Here is an 18,229-nt window from a genome sequence, read left to right on the forward strand (position 1 = left end):
ATTTAACTTAAGTAAACGATAATATCGAATTATTTTTATGGAAATTTTCAAATGCTTACAAATATTATACCATAATTTATTTTAATATAGGTTTGCGATTGACCCTGAATATACAAAGAGATGAATATTTAAATTTATTATCTCCTGAATATGGAGCCAGACTTTTAGTTCACCCTGCTGGTACGTATCCAACCCTTCAAAGAGGAGGCGTGGTCTTACAACCTGGAACAAAAACATATGTTAGTGTCCGCATGGTGAGTCTAAATGTGATATTGCAAAAACTTTTGAAGGTTATTCTCTATACGTTTTATGAAATGCCACGTTTTTATTTCTTCTTAGCGAAAAATAGATCGCTTACCATGGCCTTATGGTGAGTGCACTTATGAATTCGAACAGTCTCCTCTGGCTTATCACCTTCAAAAAACGGGACAATATGAATTACTAAAGCACAGAATATATACATATGAGGTAAGTGAGAACTCATTTTTAAAATGTCTATCATACACATTTTTTATAAAAAAGCCTTCTATTAATCAGATATAAGTGCCCACCCCCTTTTCTTTCCGCTGAAAATCGAATTTGAAAAGAATCGAATTTTAAAATGAGAGTGTCAATGTTTACTTAAAAATAAGAAGGAACAAAAATAGGAACATCTAGAAGCACTGAGGGGTTAGAATTAAAGTATTCCTGTTTATAGCATGGCAGGGAAGAAAATAGAGGATAAAAAAAATGCTGTTACATTTCGGAGGTACGCATTTTAATTCATTGAGAAACAAATACTCAAATTCATATTAATAATATATAGTAGCATTTCTATAAGGTTTTCAATTTGTAATTAATATATTTCATGACTTGAATTATACATACAGAGAGCTTCAGCCAAATTTATGGAGGCACAAAGACGATTCGGAATCCCATAACATTGCAATACCTGCTTCATGAGTTCAAGCAAAATAAAGAAAAGAGAAGACAAGGTATGAAAATAGAAACATGAAAGTCTAACAAAGCTTTTTGATCATGAGATTTACATATGCATATAGTAGATGTGCTCAAGAAAATGCTCAACATTTCAATCTCAGACTTTTAGAATGGCTGATCATCACTGCTGTATTGAATCTCCAAAATTCGGAATGATTCAAACCTCTCTGATAGCACAGTGTGGCGGCGCTTCTATATAAATAGTTATTCTAAGAAGTGAACTGAAATGAACTAACCTTTACTTTTTTTACTCACTTATAACAACAGCTGGTAATATTTTAAAAATAAAGATTTTATTTTTTGTAATTGGAGTTTATTCTTGCTATTACTACTACTATTCAAACTACGAGCTAAGTAATGGATAAAACCACACTGGTGACCCAGTAAGTTCGCATTTCTTGTCTTAACTTTTCAGTTTAATCGAGATGCCGAATAATAGATTCAAACAAGTTGTTTTGAATAAAACTAAATAAGCTGGTTTAATTGTCATGCTGAGATTTTCATTGTTATCGGTACTTAAAAAAATTCATAGGGCATTTTGAATTGTTGTATTCCGTTAATATTTGCAGTATAATTTTTAAGTGCTACTATAATGCATGAAAAGTCGGTGTTTAATAAAAGTAGTAGTTCAAACAGGAGAATTCCGCTGTTGCAATTAAGACTTCAACTTTTTGGAATGACAAGCCTGAATTATGGTTTGCTCAGTTTGAATCTCAATTTCATTTGGCTAATATTACAGTTGATTCTACTTCATTTTATTATGTCGTTTCAGCCTTACGTAGCGATGATTTAACTTGTGTTTCAGATATTGTACTTAATACTTATGCTCAAATAAAATCTAGGTTAATTGCTCAAAATGCCGATTCTGAATTATTTCGTTTGAAAAAATTGCTTTCAGGTTTTGAGTTAGGTGATAAAAATACCATCAAAACTTCTTTATGAGATGCAAAGTTTAGAAGGCGATAAAATTTCATCTGAAGTTTTAAAAAAAATGTGGTTACAACGCCTACCTTTACAAATTCAGCAAATTTTGTCAATCAGTAATGATAATGCGCAATCGTTAGCTAAAATGGCTGATAGTATTTTTGAAATTTCTAATGAGGAGGTTGTAGCTTCAGTTTCATTAAATGTTGGTTCGAAAATTTTTCGAAACATTGAAAAGCGTTTAACAGCAATTAAGTAGAGACTTTCAAAAATGGAAATTCTACATAGATAACTTCCTCGCGAAAAAGGTGAGGTTCGAAATTCTATCAATCTCAAATATTGCTGGTGGCAATTTAAATTTGGAAATAAAGCTACGAATTGTAAACAACCATGCACTTTTGAACCGGAAAACTAAATAAACCTGCCGTTTCTGCACTGGTGGAAGAAAAAGGTTTAGTGAAGCGTTTAATTGTTTATGACAAGATAACAGGTCGTGAATATTTGGTTGACACGGGTTCGGTTGTTAGCATATTACCTGTGGTAAAAGGTCAAAAGGTTAAACCTTCAAATTTTCTTTTGTGTGCTGCAAACGGAACTAAAATTAAGACTTTTGGTACTAAATTGGTTACTTTGAATTTGGGTTTTAAGCAAAAATTTCAGTGCCATTTCAAAAATTCAGTGCCTAGCAGCAATTTCAAAACCTATAATAGGGGCAGATTTTTTGGGGCACTATGGTTTATTTGTGGATATAAAGCGGAAAAGGTTGCTTAATGGCACCGGTGCCGTAGAGTTTGGGAGAACCATTTCTGAGTTAGAATCTTTAAGTATTGCGTCTGTTCAGGGTAACTCTCCCTATATGAATTTGCTAAAAAATTCGGTGATGTAACGAAACCAGGTCAACCAAAATCTCCGGTTCAGATAAAGCACAACACTGAACATCATATTGAAACTCGTGGTGCACCTGTATATTCTAAAGCTCGAAGATTAACTCCTCAAAACTTACAGGCTGCAAAGCGAGAATTTCAGTATAGTATCTCAGGGTTAGTGTAGACCGTCAAAAAGTGCATGGGCGAGACCACTTCACATGGTACCCAAAAAGAATGATTGGAGGCCATGCGGAGATTATAGACGATTGAATTCTCAAACTATTCCGGATAGATTTCCCATTCCTCATGTGCATGATTTTGCTCATAATCTTTATAACACAAAGGTATCTTCGACTTTTGATCTTGTTAGAGCGTATCATCAAATACCAGTTGCTGCTGCTGATGATGATGTTTCAAAAACAGCTGTTATAATTCCGTTTGGATTATTTGAATTCCTTTTTATGCCTTTTGGGATATGCAATGCCGCTTAAGCATTTCAGAGATTTATGTATGAGATTGTCGGAGATCTTGAGTTTTATTTTCCCTATCTCGACGATGTACCTGTCACATCTGTAAATGAAACTGAGCATCTAAAACATTTTGAAAGAAATTTTTCATAGATTTCAAAAATATGGACTTGTTTTAAATTCTGAAAAATGCGTTTTTGGACAATCATCTGGGAAATTTTTGGGATATTTAATTTCCGAAAAGGGAATTCAACCACTACCAGGCAGAGTTAGGGCAATAAATGAATATCAACTGCCTAAAACCATTAAAGAATTCAGGCGATTTTTATCGAAGATTTTTGTGTAATGCTGCACATGAGCAATCATTACTATCTGATTATCTTAAAGGGGCTAAGAAAAACGATAATCGGTCTATAAATTGGACAGAGGAAGTAAAAATTGCTTTTGGTGAATGTAAAAGTAGTTTAAGTGAATCAACCTTGTTAGTGCACCCATATCACGATGCAGAATTAACTTTGACGTGCGATTCTTCAGATAGAGCTATTGGTTCGGTTTTAAATCGGAATGGTGGAGTTTTCTGGAGCACCCGCCTTGCGGAGAGAAGGCGAGGATTTTAAACCTTTTCGCATTTTTTTCGTGGAAGCTTACCTTAGTTGAACAGCGCTATAGTGTGTGTGATCGAGAATTATTAGCTACTTATGAGTCTGTTCATCATTTTTCTTACTTGCTAGAAGGTCGCAAGTTTTCAATTAATAATGATCATAAAACTTTAATTTATGCTTTTACTCAGAAGCATGAGAAATGTTCCCCGCGTGAAATTCGGCATCCTGATTGGATCGGGCAGTTTTTGACGGATGTGCGTTCATATCGGGTTCACTTAACGTGGAAGCTGATAGTTTATCCAGGGTATCGGAGATTGAAATGGCCTCTCCAATTGATTATATAGAGTTTGCTAAGGCACATTTAATCGATAAGGAACTTCTTGGTTTAAACTCTTGTAACAAATCATTAGAATTGAATTTTGTCTAGGTTCCAGGTATGGATACAGAACTCTTCTGTGACGTTTCTAAAGGAAGATGCCGCCCATATGTTCTTTGAAAATCTTCATTGCTTATCTCATTCTGGTGTAAGAGCTACTGTAAAGTTGATAGAATGTTTCGTGTGCCTAACTACAAGATGGACGTTGCCGAATGGTCTCGTTGCTGTGTAGCATGTCAAAAAAGTAAAGTACAGTGACATGTGGTGAGTCCCCCTGCCACATATCCTTTAGCTCGTCGAAGATTTGATCATGTTCACATTGATTTGGTGGGACCTCTGCCTCCATCCCGAAGCTATACTTATTGTTTAATGTGTGTGGATCGTTTTCCCCGATGACTAGAAGTTGTACCTCTACAGGACATAAAAGCAGTAGAGTTGCTTTTGAGTTCTTTTCCAACCGGATCGCTAGATTTGGCGTTCCTGAGAGGATCAGGAACAACGGATCAGGGAAGGAAATTTGAGAGTAACTTATTCAGTGAATTTGCCAATCTTCTTGGTATTAAGCTTATACATGCCACACCTTACCATCCTCAGTCAAATGGATTGGTAGAGAAATTATATAGGCAATTAAAGAGTGCAATTCGTGCCCATTCAACCGACAAGTGGACTTTAGTTCTACCTACCTATTTTGCTGGGCATTTGAGCATCGGTAAAGGAACGAACCCTTACAGTGTTCTGTTGCTGAGATGGTATATGGTATACTATAACTTTGCCTGGAGAATATTTTCCTAACTCTAAGAATTTAGATAACAATGATTTTCTTGTGGCGTTGCAACGTAAAGTTAGGGCTTTACGACCTACTCCCGCTTGGCAACGTTGCAGGAAAAATATTTTGCGTTTAAAGTACTTAATACTTGTACTCATGTTTTTCTTCGACAGGATGGATTAAAAAGATCTCTTGTTCCTCCATATAGAGGACAGCATCTAGTGCTGTCTAAGTCTCCAAAGCACTTCACGATTCAAATTGGATCGCGTAAGCAGACGGTCAGTATTGACAGATTCAAGCCAGCATTTCAGCTTTCTGAAATAAAGATCAACCATGTGAGATTTTCTGTGTGACCATCTCCCAGACTGCGTTGGGGACCCTGTGGCGGAGCTGCTATATGAATCGTTGTTCTAAGAAGTGAACTGAAATGAACAAACCTTTACTTTTTTTTTTTTTTTTTACTCAATTATAAGAACAGCTGGTAATGTTTTAAAAATAAAGATTTTGTTTTTTGTAAGCGGAGTTTATTCTTGCTATTACTACTACTATCCAAACTACGAGCTAAGTAATGAATAAAACCACACACAGAAATTGCCAACAATAAAATCCTCAACTAATTAGATGGGGTTCTCAGGAAATTCTGCATTCCTATGATACCAAAGGAAGAATGCAAGACCTGATAGGTCTGGTGATCTAGCAGGCCAGTGAACTGGATCACTAAACCAGATAGAATACTATCCAAATGTACCGTTTTGGTGAAACCGAACTTTATTACTAAATGAACGGAATACCGATCGTGCTTAATTCATAATGAGAAGCGCAGTGACGGAGTAACATAAACTTTCTTGAGAACATACTGTAGAAGGCTCAAGTTTTTCTTACACCTGGACGAGGAGTAGGTACAAATAAGGAGATCCAATTTTATGATATGGTTTCTAGCAATAGTGACACAAACGTTTACAGTTAAATAGAGCTGGATTGTATGAATAAAGTCCAGTTCTTATATATACGCCCCTCTACTGCATGAAGATAGCCTTTTCCACCCTATAATGCTATGTAACTCAGAACTGCCTGTATTATCCCCAACTATCTCGCAAGTTTGCTACAGTGATGAAGAATTCCCCTTATATAGTAGGGATTTTTTTTTTTTTTTTTGTCATTCATTTTCCTATGTTCTGTTATATCACGGAAAGTTGGTATTTTTGCCAATATTTTTTTTTCTGTACAGTGCTCTGAATACAAATACTGTAAGTGTAATAACAGGAATGTCTGACGTTGTTCGAAGATAGAATCGAATGCTTTTTTTTCTTTCTGAAATATTCCGTTTTGTAAAAGTTAAACAATTCAAATAGTTTCGCTTTTTGTTTAAATATTTATGACTAAAATTATTAAGAGTTCATTTTTTCGCAGCTGAAACTAAAATCGCAGGGGTATTGTGACATGTATGTCTACTATAATTTTCTAATTCTGCTAGAAGATAATAAATTTTTTATCTGCATTATTTAATTTAAAAACAGCTATTTTACAGGAATATTTCATATAAGATGAAATAAGTTTCTAAACTTGAGTATTTGCAAAGATTGTACATAATACATTCTTCTCTGTTTATAGTACTGCCAGACGTTGTGCAGAGATGCTTATTTGCTGAAGCAATGTGATTGTTCAGAAGAAATATCCCAAGGAAATAGTAAATTTTGTGATCCGTGCAACATCACTCAAGGTATCTTTTCATCTAAATTGACTCGTTTTCTTGATTTATTATCAAGATTTCCTAACAATTCTTATATTCTGGAATATACTTATAGAATACTTAAAACAAATCAAGAGGAACGTTTTCTCCTCGGCTTTCTCGTATACACAGAATGATTCAAAACTTATCGTTCAAATTTCGTGTGGAAGTAGGGAATCGTCAGTAAACCGATTTCACATAGGAAAGTATGTTCTCAAACGTCAACTGCATGGACAAAATGGAAAAGTGAAGTAAACACAAGGAAAAAAGTACAGTTAAGTGGTAACAAATAGTATTTTCATTCCAACAAAGTAAAGTACAAGTGCACGGTAGGTGTTCGAAATTGCGACCATTTACATGAACACAGAATTCACAGCGCCGTTACATTCCTTGTGCAGTATTCGCCAAGAGAGACCCCAAGCTGCTGAGCAATAGCTCGTGTGCTGGTATTCGGATTATCTTCGATGGACTGTTCTGCGACGTTAATTCTTCTCCTCGTTTCTTGCATGTTGCTGCGCAGTGAATTGCGTTCGCACAGATTGCGATGCATGCATGCAAACATTTGATGATGTCGCGTTTTTCTGTTGGAGTATCGGTCTTCGTAAACTTGTCTAGCAAGGCGTCCGCTTTCGCCAGCTGCCCCATATGCGAAATGCATATCCGCTAGCTCTTGATGCGTAAAACGAATTCATCTTGAAAGAAAATCAGCTTGTACACTGATGACAGCGGGAATGATTGGGCGAGCTGTACACTGGTTGGGTACAAACAGCGCCATTTGCGAACATACTTTCCTGTGTGAAATCGATTTCCTGACGTATTCCCTACCTCCTCACGAAATTTAAACGATAAGTTTTGAATTACCCTGTATGCACAATATAACATATTTGGTTGAACTTCGTTTTGCAGTGAAGAGAATCGAGTGTGCATTTGAATCTTTCTTTTGACTACAAGATTATAAGTTAAAATTGATTTTCCTAGTTTATTACACTTTTGAGTCACAGCTTGTACATATCCACGAATTAAAGACCAATAGAAAGCTAAGCTTTTGATGGATTTCATTAAAATTTAATGCATATTTATAATTTATCCATCTAGCTCGCTGAATATTTGTGTTATCAGTCTTTTACATGAACGTAAAAGACTGATATCAAAGACTCAAGCCATTCATAGTAGAGAAGAAAAATGGGAAACTATTCGATTATTATCTATATCTACAGCAATATTGATTTTATACAATTTTAGTACAGTATAATATTACATTTTTTATATTTACAGTATATATTTTTTACATTATACAATTTATTCATTTTAGAACAATTTCTGGGCAAATAGTTTTCATACAGGGTTATACAATTCTACGCTGAGCCACAATGTTGAAAATTTAATGACTATTTTTTCAAATGCTCGATCCGATAGTCATGCTTTTTACTATAAGTTTGCATCATGATCTTCATGATAGAAGGGCATTTTTAAAATTTGCAGGGGGTATTAATTTTCGTTTTTCTTACATTTTCAGAGCACATTAAACATAGTGGGTATGTATTTAGAAAGAACTAATTTCACACATCAAAAGCACAATAATCCGTAGATGAAACAGCAGGAAACTTCGCAGGGATACGTTGAAAAGTTATGCATGCAATACCTGTATCAGTCTTCATTTTTTTAAGGAATGCAATGATACTTTTCGGAATATGCTTGTAGTTTTGTCTTGAAGAATTTTCACCCTTTAAAAGAAATTGTGATAAAGAAATGGAATTACTTCTGTAAATACCGAGTGCAAAACTGTCTCTTGGTAGTACATTGAGTTGATTTTAAAATTTCTTCCACTGCTTTTATTTTTAATTTCTCATTTCAGGACAGCCCTCGACAATCGTAAACACCTTAATGATTTTTTTCCTATTGATAGTACAAGGGTTGTTCATTTTTTTCCCCTTCGTTTTCGATTGTAAATAGAATTATTTTTGTTGAATTCATTTAGGGAAACCCATATTTCATCAAGAGTCACAATGTGTTTCCATTTATTTCTTATTAAATAGTTTTCATGCAGGGTTATACACATTATTCACCATTGATCCACATCCCTTGGCAAAAAAAGGTGAGCATTATTATTATGATACTTTCTGAGACCAAAACTGGTCGAGATATTAAGCTTTATAACATTATTTTAAGCCAATCAACAACCGCCTCGAAAAAACGCCGTTCTTAATTGGCAAATCCTGCTTGAGATAGTCACTGAAATAGTTTTAAATCTTCTAAAATAGTGATATTCAAAGCTTCATAACTCGGTCGGTTTTAATCAGAGAAGAAACTCAATATTTTCCACAGCAGTATGAATCATTATTATTTGGAAGAAAATAAAGTAGATATTTATGAAAATAATTAATTAGACTCAAATTCACTCACTCTTAAAATTGAGTCTATTTAAAAGCTAATGAGTGTTGGTAAAATGTTTCTATTAACAAGTTCAGCATCAGAGTTTTTTTAATATAATTTAACTAAAAATAAAAGAATAGCACAATAATGAAGGGCAACACACTTTATTTCATGCTGACTTTATCATTTCATTTATTATTCATTACTTTTTTGTTCCATTTTGTTATTATGGTTAATATAAATTTCTATGGAATCCATTCGAAGTTTTTAGCTTGCTATATCCCCACCCTTTCTCTCTCACACTCTCTTTCTGAGTCGTGTAAATATTTTAAGTCAAATGAGATGAGAGATAGATAATGCAATGTTTCGAATTCGATGAAGCCTAAATAATTTAATTTAATTAATTAATTAAATGAGTTTTTCATTCTTAATAACTCATGGGAAAAATATATTTCTTTTTAGTATGACATCAAATATGGCACAAATAGACTAATAAAAGGCTATAAATATGTAATAATACGTTACTAGCCTTCACAAAAAATTGATTAAAATTGTCCATTAAAAATATATTTATTTTTATGACGAAAATTTTTCTAAACATAAGAAAATTTCGATTTTAGCTAAATTTTCATTCGTAACAACGATAAGAAAAAATCATCAAATATCAATTTTCTTTTTCTATAGCTTTATGCCGAACAAATTTCTTGAGAAAATTCAACAGAAACCCAAGATCAAGAGAATGCAATAGATTTTGCAAGCCCGCATGCTCGTAAGTTGAATGAGTTTTTATTCTTTCTAATCAAACGTATCTTCCTACTACTTGACACATTAAGACGGTTTTGACTGTTATTTCTCCTTAGAGATATTCGATATGATTTAACCGTTTCTCGTTCTGAGTGGCCAAACAGCCAGCATCAATATTTTATTTTAAAGAGATGGCCAATACTTCAGGAAAAATTTGGACCTGGTGCAGCAGATAGTAACTACAGCGATGAAGACGAGGACCTTAATCCTGTCGATTTAAAATATATTAAGTAAGTATTTAAAGATTTTTGATTTTAACATGGAGAAAAATATATTAAAAATTAACAATACAATTATAAAATTTTTTTTTTGCTCATAATAAGAAAAGGAATAAAAAACAAACCTTAAATTTAATTCAATCATAAGAAACGAAATAAATGTACATATATACGTTTGTAGGGGAAGTTTCAATATACATACAATTAACGATATTTTAAAATCTAATTTAAATCTTAGTTAATTTCCAAATTTTTATCTTAATTTAACCCATATTAACTTCATTCTAAAGTGTTCTCTTATTTCCTGATCCAATTCTCACATTTTATTTAATTAATACAACACGTGCTCTGTAAAACTGCTCACTTCAGCATTTTCTCACGTTCCGAGAAGGATAAAAATCCCTAATGTTTATAATATTCTTCTAAAGATATCTAAATATCCCTTTCCTAAGTCTACACGTGTCAAAGAAATCCCTATCAAAATCTCATTGTAAAACCACTGAAGGGAAAAATTTTGGTCTCTTCTGCTCTTGTGTCGCGATGTAGACTGGCGTATCTCTTACCGCTTTTTATCTGTATAAATTATGCCTCTGGAACTAAATAAATCGAAGTTAAAAATTTCACACATACACACTCGTATATTCTATATCTCCTCCTAAACAACTGGGTAGAATGGAACCAAATTGTGCACACTTATTATTTAAGAGAACGGAAGAACACTGTCAATTTTTCAAGTTCGAAATTTTATTAACTATTCATTGAATTAGAAATTAACCAAAATTTCGCCTTTTTTTTCCATTAGTAACTTCAGAAAAAATTATTCTAAAAGAAATATTTTTTAAACCATCTTAAAATTCAAAATTTTGCCATTTAAGTGATATCAATTTCAATTCCGTACAATACCTATTACTAATTATTTTTTAAAATTAACTTTGATCTACATTAACATTATTTTGTTTGAACTTCTGTTTTATTTTAATAAATATCTTTTTACCAAGTTTTCATTTGCTCCAAAGTAGTGATTTAACAATTCCTAAAAGCAGGCATAAGTCAATCGCTGAAAGGAGTCAAGAAAAGTAACCAATATTTTCCTTGTTTCCCACAGAAACTTCGGACAGAATTATTCCGAAAAAAATGTGCACCATCTTCAAATTAAAAATTTTACTTTTTCAAATATACCAATTTCCTTTTTGTGCAATGTTTCTCTCAATTGTTATTAATTTTTCAGGAAATTTAAGGCGGATAATTTTAAAATAAATAAATTTATAGGTACTGTAACCGTAACTGTTTTCCTTCGCCCTCTAGCGGTCGCTGCAATAAACAGTTAGTTCAAGTCTTGGAAGCAAGCGGTAAACATGATGTTGTATAATTTTATTTGTAATTAAATGTTATTGTCCCAAACAGTTTTGTCCCCTAGTAAATCATGTCCTTTCATTTCATTAGATGTATTTGAACTTTATTGGCATGATTTAAGATTCTGAGTGACTCTATCACTATTTTTTAAATTTCTCTTTTATTTTAATACATATGTCCTGAAAACGGTTTTATATATAATAATATTTTGCATAAAAATAATTCCTATGTTATAGATATATAAAACATATATTTTTGGGCAGTTTCGTGGCCAAAGACAAAGAAAACACTTTTGTATTTTAAGACTTCGTTTTATTCCATCCCGGGAGGCATAATTTTTGTAAAAGAAAAAGCTGCGAGATACGTCAATCTACATAACAACACAATAGCAAAAGAGAAAAAAGCCACAGAAATATTTTCCCCGATGATTATATACCATGAGATTCTGATAGGGATTTCTTTACATGTGTCGATTAAGTAAAGGTATCTTTAAAAAGAATTCATTTAGCTTGACAGATTTTTATCCCTTCACTTGGAGCGTGGGAACCTCTGATTTAAGCATTTTTACAGAACTTCTGTACCATTCATTAAATAATAAAATTAAATTTTAAAAAACTGGAATCGGATCAGGAAATAAGAGAAGATTTTAGAATTAAGTTAATATGGGCTAAATTACGATAAAAATTAGGAAATTAATTAGGATTTAATTTAAATTTAGAGAAATCATTATATATATATAAAACTTTAAACTGTTAATATATAACTGTTTCAATATATATTTTTTATCTTCTATACAATTTCCTGTTTTTACAAAATTCAACTTTTTTTTCTTCTAAAAGATGAGCTTTTCAGATATAGAATGTTGTCATAATTAAAGTTGGCCTCTTAGGAACGTTCTAAGGACGATTCTCTTGCTTTAAACGGAACAAACTTTTATTAGTATTATCCTTCAAATTATTTTCCGAACATTTCTGATTGCTCATAATCTATAAAGGAAAATTTGAAGGAAAATGTGTTATTGAATTTCGAAGCTTTTCTTTTTAAAAACACGTAAATTGTATTTGCATAAGGATTTGTCAGCATATTTATATTTGTATCATCTTCAAATTTTCCAATGGCAACTCTCAGTTTTTCGTCTTTTAAACGATTCAGTAAAATAATAAATAAAAAATCCTAGATATAATTTTTTTTAGTGAAATTGGTTCAAAATAACCATAGATAATCAAGATAATAAACATTTAGAGGCTTTTCAATAAATGTAACCATAGATGGAAAGGTCACTGTTAATACCATTCCATATTCAAGTTTTCATTTCAGTTGTTAATCCGGTAATTTTGCTCTAAAAATATGCGTGTGTGTGTGTGGGTGTGTGTTTTACTTTTTTAATCTTAACTGTTAGAAAAAACAAAACATGAGTAAATAATAATCCGAAATGCATGCTTTTATTTGCATATTTATTTATAAAATAACAATAATAATAGTTCATTAGTATTCTCATAACATCTGTTTATTTAAAATAATAGCAAATTTTAACATTTTATTGAATAAGCTCAATTTTCTAAGTCTGATCCACGAGAAACTGTATATCTTTCGACCTGTACGTTTGTCAAATACGTTGAAGGGAAGAAAATTAAAGTCAGAAACACTCTTCACAAAATTAAAATAGAAACATGTTCTTAGGATAAACTTTCAAATTTTACAGCGGAAAATCCTCAATTTTCTGGGGGGAGGGAAACACGTTCTTCTATAATTTAGAAATGATGAAGCAAGTCTTAAAATTATAAGGTCTTAAAAACACTTTGTCAACCTCATTTTTACAATTGGTAATTTTTTAGGGGTTTCCGTCAAAGATTCGACAGTATTTCTTTATTTTTTTGCGGCTATCCTGCTGTACAAAGGGGAAAAAATATAACTGAAATTCGTTGGCTCTGATAACTACAGATTTTATTTCACAATATTTCCTTTTCTTTTTTCAGATCAAATTTTCTCAGAGTGCATGTTTTCATTCAAGAAATGAACTATCTATCAGTAAAAGATGTTCCAGCCTATTCAGTAAGTCTCTTTCTTTTTCAAAATAAACAAATTTTTAAAAAGAGGAGAGGGGAGAATATGAGTACTGTGAACAGAAAAACTATTTGTTTTCATACATAACACTCATAAATTAATATTTATCTTCATGAATTTAACTAATGGTTTTAGTAATTACAACATGAATTTTATGATAATTCCAATGAATAAAGATGAACCCATTTTCACTTTAAAACTGCATTATATTCAGGTTTTTGTTATCTGTTTTATATGCTTTGTATTCTAATCATTCCTCGAAGAAGAAAAAGGATCCATAATCAGCAAAACTTTATATAATTTTCTGATAAATATAGCGAAGTTTCTTTTCCTTCAGACTTCTCAACTGTTTGCTGACCTTGGTGGGTGTCTAGGGCTTTACATAGGAGTGTCATTGCTAACAATTTTGGAAGTTTTTGAATTGTTCAAAAGCATTTTCTTCATTATTCGAAGAAAAATATTTGCCAGAATGAAACCTAAAAGAAGCAGCCATATTGGAATGCACTGGGCAACCTCTCGTTCTCAGAAAAATCAATCCAGAAATAGACAACATGGCTTGACTATGAGCAAAGGAAGGTTACAACATCAGTAAGTATACAATGCGTCTAGTGTCATTGTTTGTCAATTAAATAAAAAGGAAATTCAACTCCAGATATCTTACCATTATCCTTAGTAGCACACAAATATTGTACAATATAATATGACATTATTCAATATTCGCAATATTGTATAATATTGTGGAATATTGATTAATATCATATAATATCACACAATATTGTGAAACAGGCTACCTGGTATATGATACATCAGTATTAACCGGTGGATAGCAAAACTGAATCAATTTATAGAAAATAATTATAACTAAAATGAGTTAAAAACATTTATTTTAAATAATATATCTCGAAATTAGAAAAACTCTTGGTTTGCAGTTTAGATTTCAAAAAGAAGTTTCTTTATAATGAGAAGAAACTTGATGCATAAAATATATTTTCTTCAAGTCATTAGTCTGTTAGGAGCGTGCCTCAACGCATCTCTTTTGTTGCAATTTCACTAGCAGTCTTAGTAGTTTTATGCCATTTCACTAGCAAGAATTTCGAATTAATAATAATAGTATGCATTAAGTAATATATTGTTTATGAATTTTTTGTGGTCTTAGGAATTAGTGAATGAATAGATTTTGAAAATTCTAAAACTCAAATTTGTGCAATTAAACTTCCGTGAGAGTAAAATTACACACCCTCCCTTCTCTAAAATACTAAGAAGTGTAATATTTACATTCTTTAAAAATATCAGCAATTAACTCAATAATTAGAAATTTGCGGGGCAAAATCTTCATAATAGGAAGGAATTTTTAAAAATAGATTTTTTTATTAGCATTATGAAATTTGTAAACGTTTTTTTTTTTTTTTGAAAAATAGCAAACTTTCGATAGAAGAACGCCGGATCGTCAATTCAAAATGTTTCTATATTTCAAAGAATTAAAAAAAAAAATAAAAAAAATAAAAAAAAAAAAATAACAGAATGGAAAAGAAAGTTGCAATATAACAACTTCTGCAGCTCTCCAAGCATATACACAAATTGAAAAATTCACATGTAAAAAAATTGGAAAGACTTCGTATGAAAGCACCACAAAAGCATATATAGGGGTGTTTACTAAAGTCATGCAATTCCTTTTAATTTCAGGACAGCGATAGCTGTTTTCGTAAAAGTAATACTCAGATATTTTAAAACGGTAATGCGGCAATACAGCTGACTTACAATGCCACCTACAGACGAAATTCTGTTTGGCATTCTTATCTCGCAAAGAATAAGAGTTATGGAAAACAAGTCAATTGCAAAGTTACAGAGCATTATTGGTTTAGTGAGGAATCATTAATTCTAAGAATAAAATACTCGTTTATTTGGTCACGATTTCCAAAATTGTGATGCAAGGAGTATATAATATGTCTCTCAAAAAGCCACCTTTGGAAAATCCTGTATGAATTAGATTCTCATCCCTACCGGTACTACTGGTAAGGAACTCCGAGAATGATTCCGTGTTGAGTAGTTTTATCACGAATTACATAGAGGTTCAGGCGATATTCCTTGCAGATATGACAGGACCGAATCCTTTTTTACGTAATGATATGTACAAAGTACAGGATTCCCATTACTGGGTGATAGAAAATTCAACATGTTCGACATCAAATATATAGATCAGCTAACGTTTCGGAATTTTCAAAAACTGGACGATAAATCTAGCATTTTAATTAACAATGTAATACAGATACGATATATTTTGGTGCAACAAGACTGATAAATAAGCTTAAATGAAAGTAAGAGCTCCACTCTTCTACGTTTTGGAAATCCTCGATACATTTACGAGTTCTATTCCAAACACAAATGTTTTCGTTCTAACTCGACGATCTTTGCGACTTTGTAATTGAATTTATTCCCGTATCTCTTAACTTATTAAAGATTCGACAGTTAACTCTGAATTTCGATGCTCGGTGTAGCTGTAGATGGTCTCATCACGTAGTCATTTTATTATACCTAGAAACCATTACAGTCCCTTATCTGCCGTTCTAAAGTTAAGGAGTGGGTTTGTTCAGGATATTAGTGGGTATTTTGTATTATAACTGCAATTATTCAAGTTTTACTGAAAAATATCAACACAAATTGGCCATAAGGTTAAAAAAAAGGGGGGGGGGGAGAAAAGATTTAAATGGAAACAGGTTTTTTTTTTTTTTTTTTTTTTTTTTTTTTTTACATGTTTGACATGACAATAAATGACATGTTTGAAAAAAATTCTTTTGATTAATTTTGCTGGAAACATGCTGAACAAATACTGAAAGTTAATTATTTTAGGATTTTGACTGGAAAGACCTACTTACAAAGAAAAGGCACGGGTTGGAAAATGGAATTCAGGATGAGATTTTGTATAGTGGCGGTCTACCTTTTAGGATGTTCATTCAATTCCGAAAAAAATATTTAAATTTTGTGTATAGCTTATATACAAGTAACTTACCTCTGCGTTTAGTATCTCAGCGGCATGATTGTCAAGGCAATCATTCCCTTCAAATTTTTCAAAATTATTCAAATTAAATAAAAAAAATTGCAAACAATATTAATTAATATTTTTTGTGCAAAAATAAATGTTTATTCTCATTATTCTTGAATTACTATTTAATTTTTTAAAGGAAAAATAATTGTACTATAAATTACTATAATAATCTTAAAAGAGCTAAATTTTCGGATTTTAATAATGACAAATTATTTTTTTCTAACTCAACAAAACCGTACTTGTATCGGAAATTAAAGAGAGCTGATAATTAAATACATAATCAAACGTTTCCACTATTGAAAATTTAAAAAAAAATAGTAGAAAGCAAGTTTTAAATTCTTGATTGCGAAGGCAGATGTTTCAAAATTTTTAAGATATACGGTATGCTTGATACGCTGCCCAACTTTCTCATGCAAGAAATATTTTTGAATGTAAATGAATTTTTTTCTCTAATACATCTCAAAGAAAGAATGCACATTTACCAATTTTGCATCATGTCAAAATATGTTTTGTTTCCAATGTTTTTACGATAATTACCAATCTTATTCTTGTATGTAATAAAAAAATTAATGAATGTAGAATTTCTAGAAATACTGAATAATTTTTTATGGTGCAAGTAATTATAATTAATTATTATAATTTAAGTTATGCTTAATTATTTGTTGTGTAAAAATTAAATTATAATTCAAGTTTTATTTTTGCATAAAAAAGTAACATATTAATGAAAATTATATGCAAATTAGTAATTTAATTTAAATGGTTTTGAAATAAAAAAAACGCATTTATAGTTATAATTATATCTATTTTGAAGGTTAAATAATAATTCAAGTATTGAGAAAATAAATATTTATTTTTGAATAAAAAATGAATAATTTATTAATTAAAACTATCTGGAATTTGCTAATTTAATTGAAATGGTTTTTGAATTCTTTCATTTTTGTAATTATTTTTCCTTTAAAAAATTAAACTATAGTTCAAATATTAGGAGAATAAACATTTATTATTGAATAAAAAATAAAAAATATATTCATTAAAATTATTTGTAAAATGCCAATTTAATATGAATAATTTCTAAGAAATTAAAAGGAAAGAAACGGGAGAAAAAAACCGGAACTACCTGCGGCTTTCGCAATGATTGCCTTGACAACCACACCTTGGGCTGCAGAATACAGAGAAAAATTATTAGTATATAAGCTATGTAAAATGTCTGAACAGTGTTTTCTCGGTATTGGCTGTTTAGTGCTCTTTAATATTTTTTGAATGAACATCCTAAAGGTTATACTCCATTAAACTAAATCTCATCCCAGAATCAATTTTTCAACCTGTGTCTTCTCCTTGTTAGAGTGGAAATATTCGAATTAAAGGATTCGGATTATCGAATTCACGATTCGGTAACGTAGTTCAGAAAGGATAGAGAATTAAAAATCTCTAATAGCAGAATTTCAATGAGGAAAACGATACGTTATTTATGATCCTGGAAGGCAATCTTTGAAATATAAAAATCCATGGGGAAAAAAAATTGTTTGTGAAAACTTCATCCAACTTATACAACCATTGCTAGTTATGAAATTCTTAATTATTTATTGTTAAGGATAAAGAGTTTAAGACCTTTTAAAATGTCAGAAATTGAGTCGTTAAAGCTACATTCAAATGTGATAAAGAAAGA

The 18,229-nt window shown here is 31.3% G+C and overlaps 1 protein-coding gene across 1 annotated transcript in view; it reads left to right on the forward strand.

Annotated features, from left to right (window-relative positions):
• LOC129959401 (amiloride-sensitive sodium channel subunit gamma-like) overlaps positions 1–18,229 on the forward strand; it is a 59,279-nt gene that overhangs the window by 39,275 nt on the left and 1,775 nt on the right. Inside the window, exons 6-12 of the mRNA XM_056072220.1 lie at positions 91–254; positions 340–468; positions 6,591–6,699; positions 9,766–9,850; positions 9,942–10,115; positions 13,433–13,508; positions 13,858–14,108. Coding sequence (XP_055928195.1) covers positions 91–254; positions 340–468; positions 6,591–6,699; positions 9,766–9,850; positions 9,942–10,115; positions 13,433–13,508; positions 13,858–14,108 — 988 coding nt within the window. The remainder of the gene's footprint in view (positions 1–90; positions 255–339; positions 469–6,590; positions 6,700–9,765; positions 9,851–9,941; positions 10,116–13,432; positions 13,509–13,857; positions 14,109–18,229) is intronic.

Source organism: Argiope bruennichi, chromosome X1, assembly GCF_947563725.1.
Source record: "Argiope bruennichi chromosome X1, qqArgBrue1.1, whole genome shotgun sequence".
Taxonomy (NCBI): domain Eukaryota; kingdom Metazoa; phylum Arthropoda; class Arachnida; order Araneae; family Araneidae; genus Argiope; species Argiope bruennichi.